The sequence below is a fragment of the Eumetopias jubatus genome, unplaced genomic scaffold (assembly GCF_037043125.1).
Source record: "Eumetopias jubatus isolate StellerSeaLion01/CBP00866 unplaced genomic scaffold, mEumJub1_p1.0 scaffold_8, whole genome shotgun sequence".
Classification (NCBI taxonomy): Eukaryota; Metazoa; Chordata; class Mammalia; order Carnivora; family Otariidae; genus Eumetopias; species Eumetopias jubatus.
In genome coordinates, this window is record NW_028274814.1 from 132574937 (window position 1) to 132593100 (window position 18164).

At 51.5% G+C, this 18164-nt stretch overlaps 1 protein-coding gene across 1 annotated transcript; it reads left to right on the plus strand.

Moving 5' to 3' along the window:
* The first annotated feature begins 5379 nt into the window (after positions 1-5379).
* Positions 5380-16750, plus strand: KDELR3 (KDEL endoplasmic reticulum protein retention receptor 3). The gene is made up of 5 exons (XM_028115604.2): positions 5380-5599; positions 10107-10207; positions 14067-14225; positions 14716-14968; positions 15844-16750. Exons 1-5 carry the CDS (start codon positions 5509-5511, stop codon positions 15882-15884), a joined length of 645 nt encoding a protein of 214 aa, XP_027971405.1. The 5' UTR covers positions 5380-5508; the 3' UTR covers positions 15885-16750.
* Positions 16751-18164: the final 1414 nt, after the last annotated feature.

Genomic DNA, 18164 nt, shown 5'->3' on the forward strand with positions numbered 1-18164 from the left:
CAGCAGTCCCCAGGGTGGAATATTTTAGCACCTATAGAAAAACCGCCACAGACGGCCCGTGGCAGCTGTTGCTAGGGAGACGCTCCCAAAATAGCCCCCCTCCGCCAACCTTTCCCCGCTGCTGTTCCTGCTGTGGGGAGGGGAGGAGGCCGGAGGGGAGGGGGTGGCACACGAGCCCTGGACCCAGGTTCACCCACCCGCCCTTGCTCCCGCTGCCCACACTGCCCAAAGCCTGGGGCAAGCCGATGAACTGAGCAGCCACAGGTCAGCAGAGGGGTAAGAGCTAGCCTGGGCATGCCTGTGGCCTCAGCTACAGTTCTCAGCTGGAGAAAGGTCACCCAGATGAGGGGAGATGGGGGAGAAAAGAGCCCCCTCACTGAAACCCCCCAGCACACCTACACATGCACAGTTACAGACCTCACGGTTTTACATATCCACTTTGCACGCCGCAAGTACAAACCCACAAATGCCCCTTTGATGTGCACATTCACCACCAAAGACACAAATAGATGCACGGGTAAATACATATGCCTCAGATACACAACACACACCTGCAAGCGCATACCTCGCAGCCGTAAATACACACCTTTACATACACATACTCAAATATGAATCCCAAGTACACACAAACACCAATGCGTGCATGCGTGCACCCCGATGTGTGTACGGTCTCGCGGCACATGAATACACAACTGTACAAACACATGCCCAGCATGTGGCATTCAAAGAGCGTTAAGTGGAATTACCATCGGGTTCTGGGCAGGAGCCACATCCTGGGCTCCCCAGACATCCTCACTTGGTGGGGAACTTCTACGATCCAGCTACGGGGTACAAGATTAGGAAGAGGTGTACAGGAGGGTGAGTGGAGGTTGCTATCTCTGTGAATCCCTCCAGTAGGTGGTCTGGGGATCAAAGGATCCCTGACGCCTGGGAGAGCTACCCTGGGTCCACTCCTTGGGAAGGGGGAATTTCCGGGAAGGAACTCTCACCCGGAGACTGTAAACCTCTGGGCATGGAGAGTGGGGAGCCCCAGGTTCACTGGGCATCTGGTTGTCACCGAGCCCGCGGCTGGGGCCGGACTGATGATGAGGACAAGAAGACAATAGAGTAGCAGCAGGGATGGTCCTTAACAGGTGTGCAACACTTTACAGTTTATAAGCCACTTTTACACTCCTATTTCACACACTTGGTAACAGCTACTCTGAGCTATTGGTGGTGCTGTCCCATCTCTCTGCGACACAGGCAGGAGAGGGGACTTGAAGACCACACAGCAAATTCCCGGCTGAGCTGGAACCAGAGCCCAAGGAGGTGCCAGCACCCAGCTCTACCTACGAGCCTTCCACTTGGCTGGGCTGCACAAGCTGGAAAGCAGGCCACCGGGGTGCAGGGCTTGCCTTGGCCCCTGACTCGCTCTGTGATATTGGGGAGTAGCCAAGCGGTCCATCTCCCCTCCTGGAAAGCTGAGAGCGAATCCCAGAGGTGTATTCACCCAGCAGTTTGTGGTCACAGGGCTAGGGAGTGGTGGTTGCCAGATGCCTTCAAGAACGCCAGCGCAAGGACGAAGGGCACCGGTCGCTCGCCTCCGCCCTTGGCCAGCCACCACCTCTATCCAGCCACCACCACCCAACCCCCGCGGGCCGTTTGCTCCGTGGCTCCGGTTCTTCAATCCGGGCTCCGGGTCTTCGCTGACGCTCCGTCACTCGGGAGACGCGGCGAGCGGCTTGCGGTTGCCTTGGGAACCTCGAGGCGGCCGAGGCGCGCCACGCACGCCTCGGAGCGCAGGGCGCTGGGCCTGCCCCGCGCTCAGAGAGGGGTCTTTGGTGTCTCAGAAAGACACCTGTCGCCAGCGGCGCGTCGCAAGGTTTGTTATGTTTTTCTTTTTTGTGTAATTGAAGTGTAACTTACAAACTGTAATATATCTTAAGAGTACAGCTGGATGGATTTTTACATATGCCTAAAACCCGTGTAATCACCACTCAAGCAAGATACAGAACACTTCTAACGCCCCACAAGGCTTCCTTGGGCCCAGAGGTTATTTTTAATTGTCTTTTTTTGCACTTCTGGAATAAACCGGCGAGGGAGTGATCACCTTCTGAGAACACAGAATTTTTGTGTTTTCTCCTGGCTCTGCTTTGCGGGCCCTCTTTGGGCCTCAGTGTCCAGTAAAGGGGAACAAGGGACCGGCATTTGATGAGTGGTTTACTCCTTGCAAAGTGCTTTAGGTACCTAGCTAACTTCGATTCTGATAACTAACCTATGAAGTCCGTACTTGGTTTATACCCGGATTACCCATGAGAACAGTATGGCTTGAAAAGGTAAAACGAATTGCCCAAATTCCGACAGCTCATCAGTAAGTGGTGAAACTTGAGACTTGAACAAGGATCTGTCTAACCTTGACGTTCATCCTTCCTCCCTCCCCTCTCCCCCCTCCCCGTTTTCCCATCTTTTAAAGAGCTGTACAAATAAAATGCGCTAGGAGAGTGGGTTGTATCATATTTCTGTGCCTTGACACACGTGGTTGCTTCTATTTGGGACTCCTACTCTCTTCTCCTAGGTTTTATCCTTCAGGCAAGCTCCTACTCATCCTGCAAAGCCCACTGGGGCATCGTTTGAAGCCTTCCTAACTGCAATCCTCCTCTCAACTCTCTGCCAACAAGGGTAGTTACTCTCCATCTGTGCTATATTTAACGCATGCACGGACACGGCCTCCCACAGTGCCCCAAGGGCTCCTTGAGGCTGCCTCTAGGTTCAACCTGTAAGGCACCAGCACACAGCTGGTCTTCTACAAATGTGCTTGGAACTGAAAGTGGAGGAGAAGTTTTGGAACGTTGGTTTCCTGCTGTGCAAAAATTGGACTGTACTTGCCCTGCTGCATATCACTCAAAAGATATTGGGGAAGGGGGTGCTTCCCGAACACCTGGGGCAGAACCGCAGGAAGAGAAAGGCTACCCTCAGCCTAGGTTAGGGAATGGACTTGACCGTGCCTCTGGAGTGGGACCTCGGGCTGCCTGGGCCTGGGAAGAGTTCTTTCCTTCCACAGGTGAGCATCCACTCGTGTGTGCGTGTATGCCAAAGGAAGCCATAGTGGCCCCTAGTGACCTGCAGGGAGTCCCAGGAGCTGGGGCCCATAGCTCCCCATTCTTTCCAGGGCCCTGCCCAGTGAAAGGCAGCCAATTAAGTGTGGGGTATCCTCAGGATAGTGGTTTTCACTTTACATCCACACAGAATTCGAGGCAGTTGGCATGATATTCACTAGAGCAGTGAAGTATAACAAAGAGCTAGGACCAGGAAGGAAAAGAGATCATTGTACACATTTTTTTTCTGTAATTGAGTTACTCCCCCATTCTCTCTCTCCTTTGACTTTGAATGTACAATTTGCTTTGTTAATGGGGAAAAAAGGAACCCTTGCCCTTTGAGCTGAAGGAAATTTCCCTCTTGGCTTCCCCCCAACTGCATTCCTACAGCAGACACATTTGGGGTGTCAGGAAAGTGAGGCTCACGGGGATGAGGGACACGCCCAGAACCACCCAGCATCAGGGACAGACAGTGTCTGATGGTGCAGGTGGCCAAAGTGCTGGCATGGGCAAGGGCCGAGTATTTTAAATGAGCTCATGATTTTTCCTCTTCTCCACAAGGAGCTTTGAAAAATGCTCCACATTAAAGATGGGGTAAGTATGAGAAAGGCAGGGCTCATTACTAAGAACAGAGTGGTAGAACTTCGGGGAGAGGGGTCTATGTGACCTGGGGGAGCAAGAGACAATTTGAGCCTCAGTTTCCTCATCTGTAAGATGGGGGTGATGATGGGGCACCTGGGTGGCTCAGTCGGTTAAGTGGCCAACTCCTGATTTTGGTCCAAGTCATGGTCTCAGGGTTATGAGATTGAGCCCCAAGTGGGGCTCTGTGTTCAGTGTGGGGTCTGCTTGAGATTTTCTCTCCGTCTTCCTCTGCCCCTCCCACTGCTTGTAAATGTGCACTATCTAAAATAAGTAAATAAACAAATCTTTAAAATGGGGGTGATGAGCTCTCTGTCTTGAGACAGGGAGTATCGGTTTCCTGGGGGGGGCTGGAAAGACTAGATGCAAGGAGGACCAAGTTACCAGTTGGCAATAATTTCCCCTTCATTATCCCCATTAATGGATGGGAAAGCTGAGGCCCAAGGAGAGGACATGGCAGGCTCAAGATCTTGGTCCTGAGGCCACCCAGCCTGGGTTCTGTCCCTTCCACCATCATGGTTCTCAGACCTTCCCTGGCCTCTGTCAGTTCTCCTGGGGTCGGGGGGGGGGGGTGGGGGGTGGGGGGAGGGCTGGAGAAAGAGAGGGAAGAGGAGAATTCTAGCCTTGTTCCAGCCCCCGCAGCAGTTGGGACTGCTTCTCAGGAGGACAGATGTTTCACCAAATGGCAAATGCACGTGCTTTTCCCTGGCTTGGGGAGGAGGTGGGTGCTGAGGAGACGCCAGCCGGTAGGGCCCAGAACCGTAGCCACACCTGAGGGGTTTAAATAGCCACCGCCTTCTCTGGGTGATGCTGGAAGAGAGGCATCTGGGCAGGACTGGTGGGGGGGCGGGGAACGGGGATCAGAGCAGCCCATTCAGAATCTGTCACAGCCCCGAAATGAGTGCCTGACTCCTCCTCCCAGAGAAACTTGGCCCATGCGCCTCACCTCCCTGGACCTCCCTAGCTGTCACCTGCAAAGTGAGGACTTAAAGCCTACTGGATCTCCCTGGATCTCCCTGACAAACATTTTTCGTACAGTAGGCTCCTTCTACAGATGAATCGACTGAGGCCAAGAGGGAAGGCCCACAGCGGGGAGGCTGGACCTGAGGTCAGCCTGACTTCAAACTTGAGGGCCATGACTTATACCCCCTTCACCTCCTACTGGTCGGTCAGGGCAGAACAAGGTGGCTCTCCCAGTGAACAGGTGAGAGGGCCAGGTATCGGGCTCCAAGGAAGGAGGAGATGAACCCCAGGTTGATGGTGACAGGGGCAGTGGGTGACATTTATGGGGTACTTCCAGCCCCTGAGGCTTCTGCCAAGCGCTAGCCCGCGGAACCCCACTCCACCCTGGCGCCCGCCTTATTCACCGGGGTCCAGATGAGGGGACTGAGGCGGCGAGACCCGGCGCGGCGGCTGGCCCGAGGTGGCGTGCGGGAGGCCCCGGGGGCTGCGGGGGGGGGGGGGGCGCGGCAGCAGAGGCCGCGGCCGGAACGCCCCCCCCCCCCCCGGCTCGTCCCGGCCGCCCCGCCCCGGGCCCGAGGCGCTGGGCCGGGCGGGAGGCGGGATCTCGGGCGGCGGCGCTTCCTGGCTCGTCTGGCTCGGCGGCCGGTCCGGCCACGTCACCGCCCGGCCGGGAGTGCGCTGGCGGAGCGGCGGCGGGCGGGGAGCGCGGGGTTCGGAGCGCGGGCAGCGGCGCGCGGGACCCAGAGCCGGGCCGGGGACGTGGCAGCCGCCTCGCCCGCCACAAAGTTTCCCGGGAGTTGGCGGCGCGCGGTGTCGGGCCGCCGGGGGCACCATGAACGTGTTCCGGATCCTCGGCGACCTGAGCCACCTCCTGGCCATGATCTTGCTCCTGGGGAAGATCTGGAGGTCCAAGTGCTGCTCGGGTGAGGGTCGCCCCCCCCCAGGCGGGGGGGGGGCGGGGGGGCGGGGGGGGCGGGGGCGGGCCGGGGCCAGCCGATGCCGCCTGCCTGCAAGGTGAGGACTTCGGCTTGGCGGTGCTTGAAACTCTTTTTGCACAGCTCAGCTGCCAAAGAAACTTTCAAATTGGACTTTGTTAAAGAAGGAGGGCCCGTGGAGATTAGGGACGGAGGGTGGGCTTGTGCCTCCACTCGCCCCCGCGCCGTCCCTGCCTTGGCACTGCCACTGCTAGTGGGAAGAGGACGGGGATACGGAGGAGGCGACACCCTCTGGCTCCTGCCAGTCCCTCCCTTCGCCCCGCAGCAGGGGAGGCCTCGGGCGCGGTGCGATCGGGAGGTCGGGGGAGGTATGCACACAGGAAGTAGCCTGCAATTCCCGGGGCCTTCTCTTTCCTTCCCCCACCCTCTCCCCTGCCCCCCTCCAGACAGCCCCTCGGGCTGGGCCCTCTTCCCTCCCCCGCCTGTGAGCGCACAGGCGGCTGTGATGTGGCAGGAGGGACACCAGGCCCGGCCCCGGTGAGCACGGAGCTGCCCCTGAGCAGAAGCCCAGGGATGGCAGGAGAGGTCCCAGCAATGTGGAAACCCTGCTGGGGGTTTGGAGAAGTTTCACAGCGGGACGGGTGGTAGCCAAAGAGACTCAGTGCATGAAGAGGCTGCTCAAGCCTCCTGCAGCCATCTTTGTCTGCTGGTGTCCCGGAGGCACCCACCCTGGGCTTGGCACTGGGCTGAGGGGATACAGAGATGAGTGCAGGCTGGGCAGGGGGCCAAGGAGGCAGAGAGCAGACCCCTGAAGGCTTCATGGAGGGAACAGCTCTGTGCTAGGTCCCGGAAGACGGGCCGGGTGTCGCCCAGGAAGGGTGTGCTGTGTGGAGGGCACTGGGGGTACAAAAGCCCACAGGTCGCAGAGGGCAGGGAATGTCCCAGGGACGGCGAGTAGCCTGATTTGGGGGTGGTCCGTAAGGGAGATGAGTGAGTGGCAGGGGCGCCGGGGTCCAAATGTGAAGGGGCCTTGTCTTTCAGGCTAGGGAGTCGGGACTGGGGAGTGATGGAAGTTTGGAGAGCAGGGGAGGGGGCCCGGAAGGGACCGGAAGCAGGTCACGCTGAAAGCTGTGTGGACCCACCGAGAGAGGGGGCAGAGAGAGCAGTGGGGGCGGGGGGTGGGTTGGTGAGGGGTGAGGGGTGGGTGCTGGTGTGAGAGGCATTGCAGAGGGAGTGGTTCTGGACCTGTTTTCGGTCTCTGGAGAGATAGGCACTCACGGCCCCTCAGATTCCCACTCGGGGAAGTGAGGCAGGAGCCCCGGGAGGGGCTCCCAGCTCCGGTGAGGGGAGGGATCTAGCTCGGACCTGTCCCTGCTCTTCCGCGGAGGGCCCTGGGCGGGATGAGCAACCATGACCAGGAGGGGGCGCTGTTCCCCAACCCACTCTACCAGCACGGCCCTAGGCCCGCTGGACATAACGGGGAGAGCAGGGAGAGAAGCCCCGGCCTGGGGGAGCGGACTTTCTAGCAGTGGGAGACTGCCAACAAGCAAAAGTCGAAGCAACCAAGTAAATGATAGGTTTGTTAGACGTGCTAAGTGCTACAGAAAAAGGAAAAGGGCAGCTGGGTGCTGGATCCTGTGTGTGTGTGGAGGGGGGGTTGGCATAGGCCTGGTTGGGATCTGAGGAGGTGAGGTGCCTCGATGCCAGCCCTGCCCACCCCGAGATGCGGAGCCTGGTGAGACCTGCCCTGACCACTCCTCACCCCCCCCCAAAGGTAGGACACTGGGGCTTAGTTCTCACTCAGCCACTGACTCACCGTGTGACCTCGAACCTGAGTTTCCCCATCTGTGAAACGGAGGCAGGGCTGTAGTGGGTCCCAAATGTGCTCAGTGGACCCCTGAGGGACTCTGGCCGCGTACCGGCTCAGGTTCTCTTCTATGTCCTGGGCCTCTGTGCGTGGCTTGCTCTGGTGGAAATCTTTCACTGCTTTCGATAGAGTGTGAAAACCTTTGTGCTCAAGCTTGCCGGGGCTCCCAAGCACTAAGGAAAATGTGAGCAAAGCCCAGGAACCTGGCAGGCTGAGGATGCAGAGAGGGCAGGGCTTGGGGAAGTCTGGGGGGGGAGCGAATTGTCCCCTACCAGAGTCCCCTCCTGGACCCTCCTAAATGGTGCTGAGGACCTCTCTGAGAGGCGTCTGGGAGATGGGGGAGCAGTAGGTGTAGCCCAGAGCTGGCCTCCTGGACTCCACGCCCCATGCCTGGAGTGGGCACCCTTGCCCACAGCCAGCCTCACTACTGCAAGTCCAAGTCCCAGACCCCCAAGGGGGCACTCGCCTTCTCGCTGAGTCCTCTTTAGGCTTCCGGTCAGTCCTGTCCCACCTGTATGAGGCCACTCCTTTCACAATGAGGAGTGTGAGGCTCAGGCCGGCCGTACTGCTAGGAAGGCTGGCACGGGCACCCAGCACCCTCCAGAATGTTAGGGGCTTCAGTGGTATTCATCCTCAGTCTTTAAAATTGTCCCCCTCCCGGGCGCCTGGGTGGCTCAGCTGGTTAAGCGTCTGCCTTCGGCTCAGGTCATGATCCCAGGGTCCTGGGATCGAGTCCCGCATCGGGCTCCCTGCTCATTGGGGAGCCTGCTTCTCCCTCTGCCTCTCTCTCTCTCTGTCTCTCTGTCTTTCATGAATAAATAAATAAAATCTTAAAAAAAATAAATAAATAAAATAAAATTGTCCCCCTCCCCAAAATGTCCAGCACCAGAGGAATAGATAAGGCATCGTTTAGACGAATAAAGGAACCAGACCCTTAATCAAGTAATGTCACTTCTCGGTGCCAAAGTCCCCAGTCGATCCATTACCAATAGGCCATTGGTTGGTAAGTGGAATGGGTGGGGAGGTTGGCAGCAGGTAAGGACTTGAGGAGACCAGTGAGACCTCTGAGGTAGGGCGCCGGGTGGGCAAGGGGCATGGAAGTGGGCATAGTGGAGCTGGGGGGGACACGGGGGAGGGACTCAAGGATGGCTCTTGGTTTCGTGGCTTGAGGGGATGGTGGTGGCATTCTCAAAGGAGGGGAGACAGGAAGAGGGGCTTGGGATGGTGAGTTTGGTCAGGCTGGCCTATATAGGTCAGAACTTGGAGGAGCATCGAGAGCTGGGGCATCCCTGGCATGTGGGATGAGGTGGCACAGAGACAGGGAGAAGCCGGGGTAGCCCTCCAACAATTAGGGAGCCAGGACAGGAGCGGCCAGGGGCGGTGAGCCAGCAAGTGTGGATGGTCGCAGAAGCCAGGGGAAGGATGCGGTTCTGAACAGACACTGCCCTCAGCTGGCTCTGGGGAGGTTGGATGAATGAGGACAGAGTTGACCTTTGGATCAGAAACACAGGTATCACTGATGGGAATGGTTTGCTGAGGTGTCCCGACTGGTGTGGGCTTGTCCGTCAAGCAAGAGGAACGGAACGGGAGGTAGGACAGGGCTCGCCTTGCCCTGGACCCACCTCCGTGACATAGTAAGAGTGGCCACAGGGGGATTCAGGAGCGTGACAGCTAAATGCAGCATTGATTCCTGGATTGGCTTGTGGGACACAAAAAGGGTGTGAGTGGGAAAATGGGAGAAATCTGAATAAAGCCCGGAGTTTGGTCAGCAGCGCTGTGTCAGTGGGAATGTCTTAGTTTTGGTAAACGTCCTGTGATTAGGCAAGATGTCACCGTTGGGGGAAGCTGGGTGAAGGGTGTATGGGACCACTCTGTACTATCGTTACAGTTCTTCTACCAATCTAAAATTGATTCAAAATAAAAAGTTAAAAAAGAGAGACCAAAGCAGGTGAGGTGATAGCATGAGAAGTATGACCCCAGTTTTGTCAACTTGATGTGGCCACGTGTGTCATACGTGCACATGTGTGTGCCAGCAAAGGTCTGGGAGGACGCACACTGAGTCTTGGGCATTCAGGTGACTGCTGCTTTTTTATTTATAGCTATGTATTGTTTTGTTTTGTTTTGTTTTTTACGAAGGGTAAAAATAGTTAAAACTTCTATAACTAAACAAAAGGTATTTTTAATTTTTAAAATTTGGAAAATAGAATGCTCCTCTGGCCCTGCTTTTTCCTCCACCCAATGTGGTCTCCCTGGTGAACTGACACTTTGTAAAGTCCATGACTTGCTCTCCAGAAGACAGAGCTTTGGGGACTGCCAGTGGAACTCGGGGTGGAGCAAAGAGACGCCTCCACCCCCTGCCACAGCTTACCAGAGCCGGGAACCAAACCTGGGCGGGCCCATGCCAGGGCCCTGGGAGCTCGGTGTTCGTGCTCATGAGAGGAACTCAAGTGATCCAGCGGGAAGGGCTGTTTCCTGACCCTCAGCGAGGGACCGTGTGGGGACAGGGTGTTGTCACTAAGTGGGATTGGACACCCTGCGGTCCTTTTGAGCTCAGGCTCTGGGCTTCTGGAGTGTTGGTGGGCCCAGGAGTCTGTGTTCTCATTGTCTCCCGTCCTCCTTTGGCCACAGGCATCTCTGGGAAGAGCCAGATCCTTTTTGCTCTCGTTTTCACCACCAGGTACCTGGACCTGTTCACCAACTTCATCTCCATCTACAACACAGTCATGAAGGTGAGGGGGTGGGTGGCCATGGTGGCGGGGGCTGCTGAGCCCAACAGACCCAGATAGCATGCTTGTGAACTCAGGCGGTGGAGGCAGGCAGACCTGGATGTGTTGTTAGCCGCTGAGGGACCTGCGCTCAGGCAAGGCCTCGGGCCTCTGTGTACCTCCCTTTCCTCATCTGCAAAATGAGGATAATACTATTACTCACCTGAGAGGGCTTGTGGTGAAAATTAAATGAGGTAATACATGCAAATACACAATAGCCATCATATATATATATTTTAAGATTGATTTATTTTGAGAGAGAGAGAGAGAGAGAGAGCGCGTGCGCGTGTAGGGGAGGACGGAGGGAGGGGCAGAGGGAGAGAATCTCAAGTAGACTTCCCGCTGAGTGCAGAGCCCAAGGCAGGGCTCGGGCTCCATCTCAATCTCACGACCCTGAGATCATGACTGAGCTGAAACCAAGAGTTAGACGCTTAACCGACTGAGCCACCCAGGTACCCAATAGCCATCATATATTAAACAGTCAGTAAAGGTTAGCTATTATAATGGTTAAAAAATAAGCAAAAAATTCAAACATGAACTCTGAGCTTTCAGAGAGATTATCCATACGACATCCATTTGACAACGATTTATTGAGCACCTACTATGAGCCAGGAACTTGAAGAAGACATAAGAGGCTCCTATTCTCATGGAACCTATATTCTAAGTGGGGAGGCAAATAATAAAACAAGCAAGAAAATCTTTGGTTAGGGATGAGCCTATGCAAATCATTAAAATAGGGTGACATTTCCTTTAATTAAAAAAGTTTATTTATTTTTATTTTTTAAAGATTTTATTTAGTCATTTGACAGAGAGAGACACAGCGAGAGAGGGAACACAAGCAGGGGGAGTGGGAGAGGGAGAAGCAGGGAGCCCAACGCGGGGCTCGATCCCTGGACCCTGGGATCGTGACCTGAGCCAAAGGCAAACACTTAACGACTGAACCACTCAGGTGCACCTGTTTGTTTATTTAAAGTAGGCTCCATGCCCAGCATGGAGCCTGGGGTTTGAACTCCCAACCCTGAGATCAACACCTGAACTGAAATCCAGAGTCAGATGCTTAACCAATGAAGCCACCCAGGCACCCCATAAAAAAAGTCTTAAAAACTGGGTGATGTGATAGAACGAATAGGAAGCTGTTTAGGGAGTATGACCAGGAAGGGCCTCTCTGAAGAGGTGACATAAATGTCAAGGTCTGTGTGACACAAGGAACCAGCCATGGGCTAATCAGCAGAGAGCATTCCCAGCAGAAGGAATAGTTGGTGCAAAGACCACCAGTACGGAAACAAGCTTGCTGTGCTCACAGGATAGGTGGGAGCTCAGCAGTCCAGGGCTGCCCGATGGAGGTGGGGCTGCCATCAGAGGGCTGGGGGAGGGCAGATGGCGCAGGTCAACAGTTTGGACTTCATTTTGTGATAGGAAGCTGTTGCTTTGAAGCACAGCCCTGTTTTATAGGAGAAACTGAGCATCTCTTGGTTTCACTCCGATGTCTTAGGTTCTGGGCCATAACCATTAGAGGTTATGTTGGGGTGAGGCATTTTCTGAGCTTTTAATCAGCCTTCGTAGCTTTTTTTTTTTTTTTTAAAGCTCTACACCCAACGTGGGTCTTGAACTCACGACCCCAAGATCAAGAGTCACATGCTCCATTGACTGAGCCAGCCAGGCGCCCCTCAGCCATCCGAACTCTTTAAGGCAACATAGGTTAGTGAAAGGAGCACAGGTTTCAGAGTCAGTGAAGTGGAATGTTACTGCTTGGATGCTGGTAACAGAGACTTAAAATAAAAGTTATTTTAGGGGCACCTGGGTGGCGCAGTTGGTTAAGTGTCCAGCTCTTGGTTTCGGCTCTGGTCGTGCTCTCAGGGGTGAGATTGAGCCCCGTGTTGGGCTCCGTGCTCAGCTCAGAGTCTGCTTGATTCTCTCTCCCTCTGGCTCTGCACCTCCCGCTCGTGCTCTCTCTTTAAAATAAAGAAATATTTTTAAAAAAGAGTTAGTTTAATAAGATAAAGGTTTATTTTTACCTTACTCATAATATGGAATCTGGAGGTGGGCTGTCCAGGGCCGCAATGGCAACTCCTTTTAACTTTCTGCTCCATCATTTTAGTGTGACCAGGACTCACAGATGTGTGACCTGTGCAGTTGCTCAGAAGAGCCCCACACTTGGTTTAATGCTTTGCTGTTGCCATCTTGAAATTCAATTCTTTAAGAGGCCCTGCAAATTATACAGAGTCCAAATGTGACATCTACCCTCAAGGTTGCCTCAGGGTCACAAAATGGATGCTAGAACTCCTTACCATCACATCACATTCTGGGCAGGAAGGAGGAAGAAGGGGAGAAAGCAATAGGGTGTCTGCCAGCTGGCTAAGCCCTTTGTAAAGAGCCTTTTCCAAACCATACCCAGTGACTTTCACTGGCACACTACTGACCATCCTTATCTGCAGAGGAGGTTGGGAAGTGTAGTTTTTAGTTGGGCACATCACCAATAGTTCCGTTTTTAAGGAAGAAAGGCTATGTGAGGGGAGTTCTACCTATGTTGCAGAACTATTGTGAAGACTATGTGAGAAAATATATGTAAAGTGCCTAGCACCCAGAAGATACTTAACCAGGGCAGGTTCTCTTTCCCCTCCATATCAGAGATGTGCCTTTGGGATTCCAGGCATCTTGTTGGAATGGCTGATGTTATCTATGGGGTGCTGAACTTCAGTCTGAGGTCCTAAAATCATGGTCTTTACTTAAAGTCAACACAGAAATAGCAAACACCACCTACTTAGTTCATTCTTCCGCCCAAGGGTCTGACTTGGATAGCCCTGGGAGGGACTGCACACCCAGCCCTTGGCATGGCTGAATGAGTTGTAGGAACCTCAGAGAGGCCAGTTTCTACATTTGTGAAGTGAGGAAGTGATCACTTCATTGACTGATTCATTCATTCTGGCATGTTTTGTGCTGGGCCCTGAGTTAGGGGCTGGGGATTTGGAGGCAGACATGAAGTCAGGACCCTCTTACAGAAATCCCCTCCCATAGGGGAAAGAGACTGGTACACAGACATTTACAGAACATGTGATCATGGGGGGCAGTGAATGGGTTCCCATGGGGCTATGGTGACAGAAAGTATATTTGCCTCATTCTGGTGAGAAAGTAATCTGAGTTTTGAAGTACGAATAGGAGTTCTCTAGGCCAGTGAGTTCCTGGACCGGCAGCATCAGCATCACATAGGAACTTGCTAGAAATGCAGATCTTCAAGTCTACTTAGACCTACTGAGTCAGTAGTAACTCTGGGGGTAGGGGAGGAACAACGGCCATTTATGTGATTCTGACGCACACAAATTTGAGAACCTCTGGCAAACCATAAAACCATCACGTGCTGGAGGGCAGCTACTGTGATTAGAAGAAGCTTTTCTGAAGGAGCAAGGATCAGCTGATTCAAAGGATGTCAGTCCTGGTGCAACAATGCTCACAAGTCACTGAGGCAGATCCAGGAATTTGAGTTAAGAGCCCTGGAATTCCAGCCACTGCTAAAACCCCGGACAGAGACCAACTCTGGTCTTCTCCCTAACGCTGTGCCGTAAGGAAAGCCTGGGCACCTTTGAGTGTTCATAGTTAATGCCATCAGTCCTCATTAGAAGCATGGAGTTATTTAACAAAAGGGTCATTAGCTTCAGTATCTAGGCCAACGACTCAAGAGAAATTGCACACACATTTCACTTTGTCCACCTTGGGGCAGTGCACTAGCCCTTTATTTGGTAGGTCCCAACTCAGGGTAGCTTGGAAGCCCAGCAAATAGGTTGGAAAATGACTTCTTTGATTCCCATGTGTTTCTTTCCCTTGTTAGGTGGTTTTTCTCCTCTGTGCCTATGTCACAGTGTACATGATCTATGGGAAATTTCGTAAAACATTTGACAGTGAGAATGACACATTCCGCCTGGAGTTTCTTCTGGTCCCCGTCATTGGTCTCTCCTTCCTTGAGAACTACAGTTTTACTCCCCTGGAGGTAAGAGAAGGGACCCAACTCATTATGTTAACAAAGCAGGCATCACAGCACTGCTTATGGCTACTGAGACCTTCTGTCCCACGGGTGGCTGGCTACTAGAGCACAGTCCAGGCTGTGATTGCAACTCAGTAGGTCTGGGCTGCAGCCCAAGAATCTGGGGGCCCGCAAATGTAGCAGCAAGTTCTGATGCTAGTGTTCCCGGACTACGTTTTGAGAAACTATGGTTTCAATTAAGACGAGTTTAGACAATAAAATTCCCCAGCAATTAAAAATTATGTTCTAAAGAAATGTTCATGTGATGTAAAAAAAAGCACTTTGCTTCAATCTTTTAGAAATATTTTGTATTTACAGAGGGGTGGAATGATACACTTATTTCAGAAACTTTTTTTTTGCTGCACTAGATTATTCCAGTAATTACATCCTTTTAAAGAGATGGGCCCCTTCATGGTCTTTATCTGCCTCTTCTGGCCACTTTCTCTCTTTGGTTCAGGTCCTCTGGACTTTCTCTATCTACCTGGAGTCAGTGGCCATCCTGCCCCAGCTCTTCATGATCAGTAAAACTGGAGAGGCTGAGACCATTACTACTCACTACCTGTTCTTTCTTGGGCTGTACCGGGCACTCTACCTGGCTAACTGGATCAGGCGGTATCAGACTGAGAACTTCTATGACCAAATTGCAGTGGTGTCTGGAGTAGTACAAACCATCTTCTACTGTGACTTCTTCTACTTGTATGTGACCAAAGGTAGGTACCAGACAGAGCAGGGTTGCTCTGGAGGGTTACACAAGGAGTTACCCACTCAATAGGAGGGGATCTGGAAGTGAATGTATAGATAAAAGTCTCTGCCCCTCCTGGTGCTTTTACTTCAGTTGATGGAAGATGAACAAGTGTTTCCAGGAAACAAGTACCATGAAGAAATACAGACCAGTTAGATACTGCATGTACTTGTGCAAACACTGTGTAGAGAGAACTGTGGGAGGACATTTGACAGAATACTTGGTTAGAAAAATATAGATCAAAAACTAATGATGAAATGTATGGTGATTAACATAATTAAAAAAATATATAGGAGAAAGATTCCACAGAATAGCTTATGTAGGAGCCCCAAGAATGGAACCAGGTTGGTGTCAAAGGACAAAAAGGCTAATGTGGTCACAATCTATAAAGCTGGGAGAGCTCAGAGGTCAAGCAAGCTCAGGAGTTACGGGTCTGCACTGCACTGATTGCTAAGCGCAGCCATTGGAAGGCTCAAGCGGCAGCCCAGCAGCTGCCATGTAGAGTAAAAGGCAGCCAAGTAGGGAGACTAGGGATGGGGCAGTTGTGGTTGTTCACGAGGTCACCCGTGTGTGGGCAGAGGTCACCTGTTCTGGGCAGATCTCGAAGGCACTGGACAGATGTGAAACAGAAAGGGAGGCCAAGTTTATGGCCTAAGGAAAAGTGGGAACAGTAACCAAGATTGAGGAGGGGGCGGGGCGTATGAGTCTATAGTTAACCTTGGGGGAAGTTTCCCCCTTGGCTTTAACAAACTCCTATTATGAACTGGGAATTAGAGAAACTGCAGTTTATAAGGGAGTCTTTTCATGTGATAAATTTGCAATTTCATCTCCATCTTCTTCTAGTCCTTAAAGGAAAGAAGTTAAGTCTTCCAATGCCAATTTGAGGGCCCCAGAGATGGTTCTACACCTTAACAAGGACACTGAACAAAGTATTTGAAATGTTCTCCTGGACCACTTCTACAGGACTCGGGCCAAATGTTACAATTAAAATGAGAAAAATGCTTAGTGTGGATTTCAGCAAAGCACTGATCATTCTACGTAGAAGACGTTCTCACCAATCTGCCCTTTAAATTATAGCAGGAATAAAAAACCTGGGCCAATTACACAAGCATGGGGCCTCACATCAACTGGATTATCAAGAAATCTTAGCTTAACCCATGTACTATTGCTCCCGAGGTCCTAGCGTGACCCTCATGCTAAGGAACAGTCAATCCCATCTGGAAAGATGTCTATGTATAAGGCAAATGCCCCCAAAGATCAGACTTCAAGTACTAGAAACATGGTATTTGATTTTCACTTTCAAGTTTAGGGAGTGATACAGAGGTGACCTAATATTGTAAGTGCGAAATATTACTTCAACTTATGTCTTCAAGCCACAAGCAAAAGCCAAATTTATCAGCTTTGGCTAGACTGAAGTAGTTTGCTTCCTCACCTTTAAAACAGACTTGGGTCTTGCTATGGCTCACAGCAGCTCCACACAGTACTTTAATCCCAGTAACCTAGGTGGGTACTGCCACCATGATGACCATTTACCAACGAGGAAACAAATGACCAAGCTTTACCTACTAGGTGCCTGGCCTTGTTGCTTTGTGCCAATCAATCCCACCTCCCTTTCACATTTTCAGGTGCTAGGGTGATTACTCAAACACCCCCAAATGTGGTCTTGAAGCAAATAAAAACTCTTAAGAAAACTACCAGTGGACTATATATAGTCAAGAGAATTTTCAAGCAATAAAAAGTTCACACCTTATTGTCAACAGTGTTTTATTTATACCTACAAAAGAAAACAAGATGGTATCAAAAGGACAATTTACAAACTAAGAATAGTAACATAGCTCTTAGCATCCTGTGCCTGAACATCACACATCTACAAATCTTTCAAGTCTTAACGCAACAGGAATGTGTTCAGAGACCAGCAAGAACGTGAATAGAGCACTGATCCCAAGCAAAAGCCACCAACCTTTTAGATGAGAGAAGTCCACACAATGGATTGTTAGGGAGGAATTGGGGAGAAGCAGCCCCGTAGCTTAATATTGAAATCCTTTCCCTAAATGAGTTTCAACCATGACTGCAATAACTAGCATCACATGAGGACTCTTCTGCTCATGTTCTGAAGCAAAGGCAGAACCTGAATTATGAGTGACAGAGAAGCAGAAGAGTTACTCTAAAGCTATATAGGAAAAACTCTGCTAAATTTCAATTGTGCTCAGGCCACAATTGCTTTGAGATTTGGAATATGCTGTTATTTTGACTTATGACAACATCCTTGGTGGAAAAAGGGAAGCAAGCAACTGACCAAGTAATACTTGCTTGCCCAGAGACCCTTCCCACAATGGGATACTTTAAGACCTGCAAGAGAGTAAGTAGGACACCCCTTGTGGTGGCACCTCTGTTTAAAAACAAAGAAATCTCTATAATGGACTGGTCAGTGCTTAGACCAAAAAATATATATTTTTTTTGGCAGAGGGTGAGGGGGCACTTTGGTTTTAAAAGCACAGAGCAGTTTTGCCAAGTTTTCCTGTGCCTACCATCCTCCCTCAGCCTCAATTTCTAGAAGAAGGGGAAAAAAGAAGTATAGTTAAAGAAGAAGAAAATGTATGTGTGGGGGGAAGGGGAGACAACATGTCAAAGTTCTTACATGCGTACATTTCAGCTGATGCTGACAACCTACCTGTATGTTGCACATTCAACCATACTTTTCAGAACCCCTCAGAAACCATCCCTTCTCTCCCTGAAGAATTTTAAAAGAAAAACAAAACGAAAAAAAAAAACCTCAAGTATTTAGATATTACAAACCAGCAAGCACCCTCGGGCCTTAGCCAAAGAATGCAGTGGAGCCTTCCCCCTTTAACTACATTGTTAATGAACAATACCAATAATAGCACAAAAAATTAATAGTCCAACACTGGATATGGAAGAGGGTTCTGGGGCTGTCTGATCTCCCTGTCCTATTACAGTGAACACAAGAGCAGAAAATTCCTTCTAGGCCCATGTGCTATAGAAGTCTCAGTAAAACAGTATCACTATCAAGGGGACAAACTCACCTACCTTCAGGAAGAAGAAAAGTGAGGACTTAGGCTTTAGTCCTCTGTAACTTTTCTTAAGCACTACCTACCTGTAAAAAGCTGAGTGTAAAAGGATGCTGAAGAAAATTTGCATCCAAA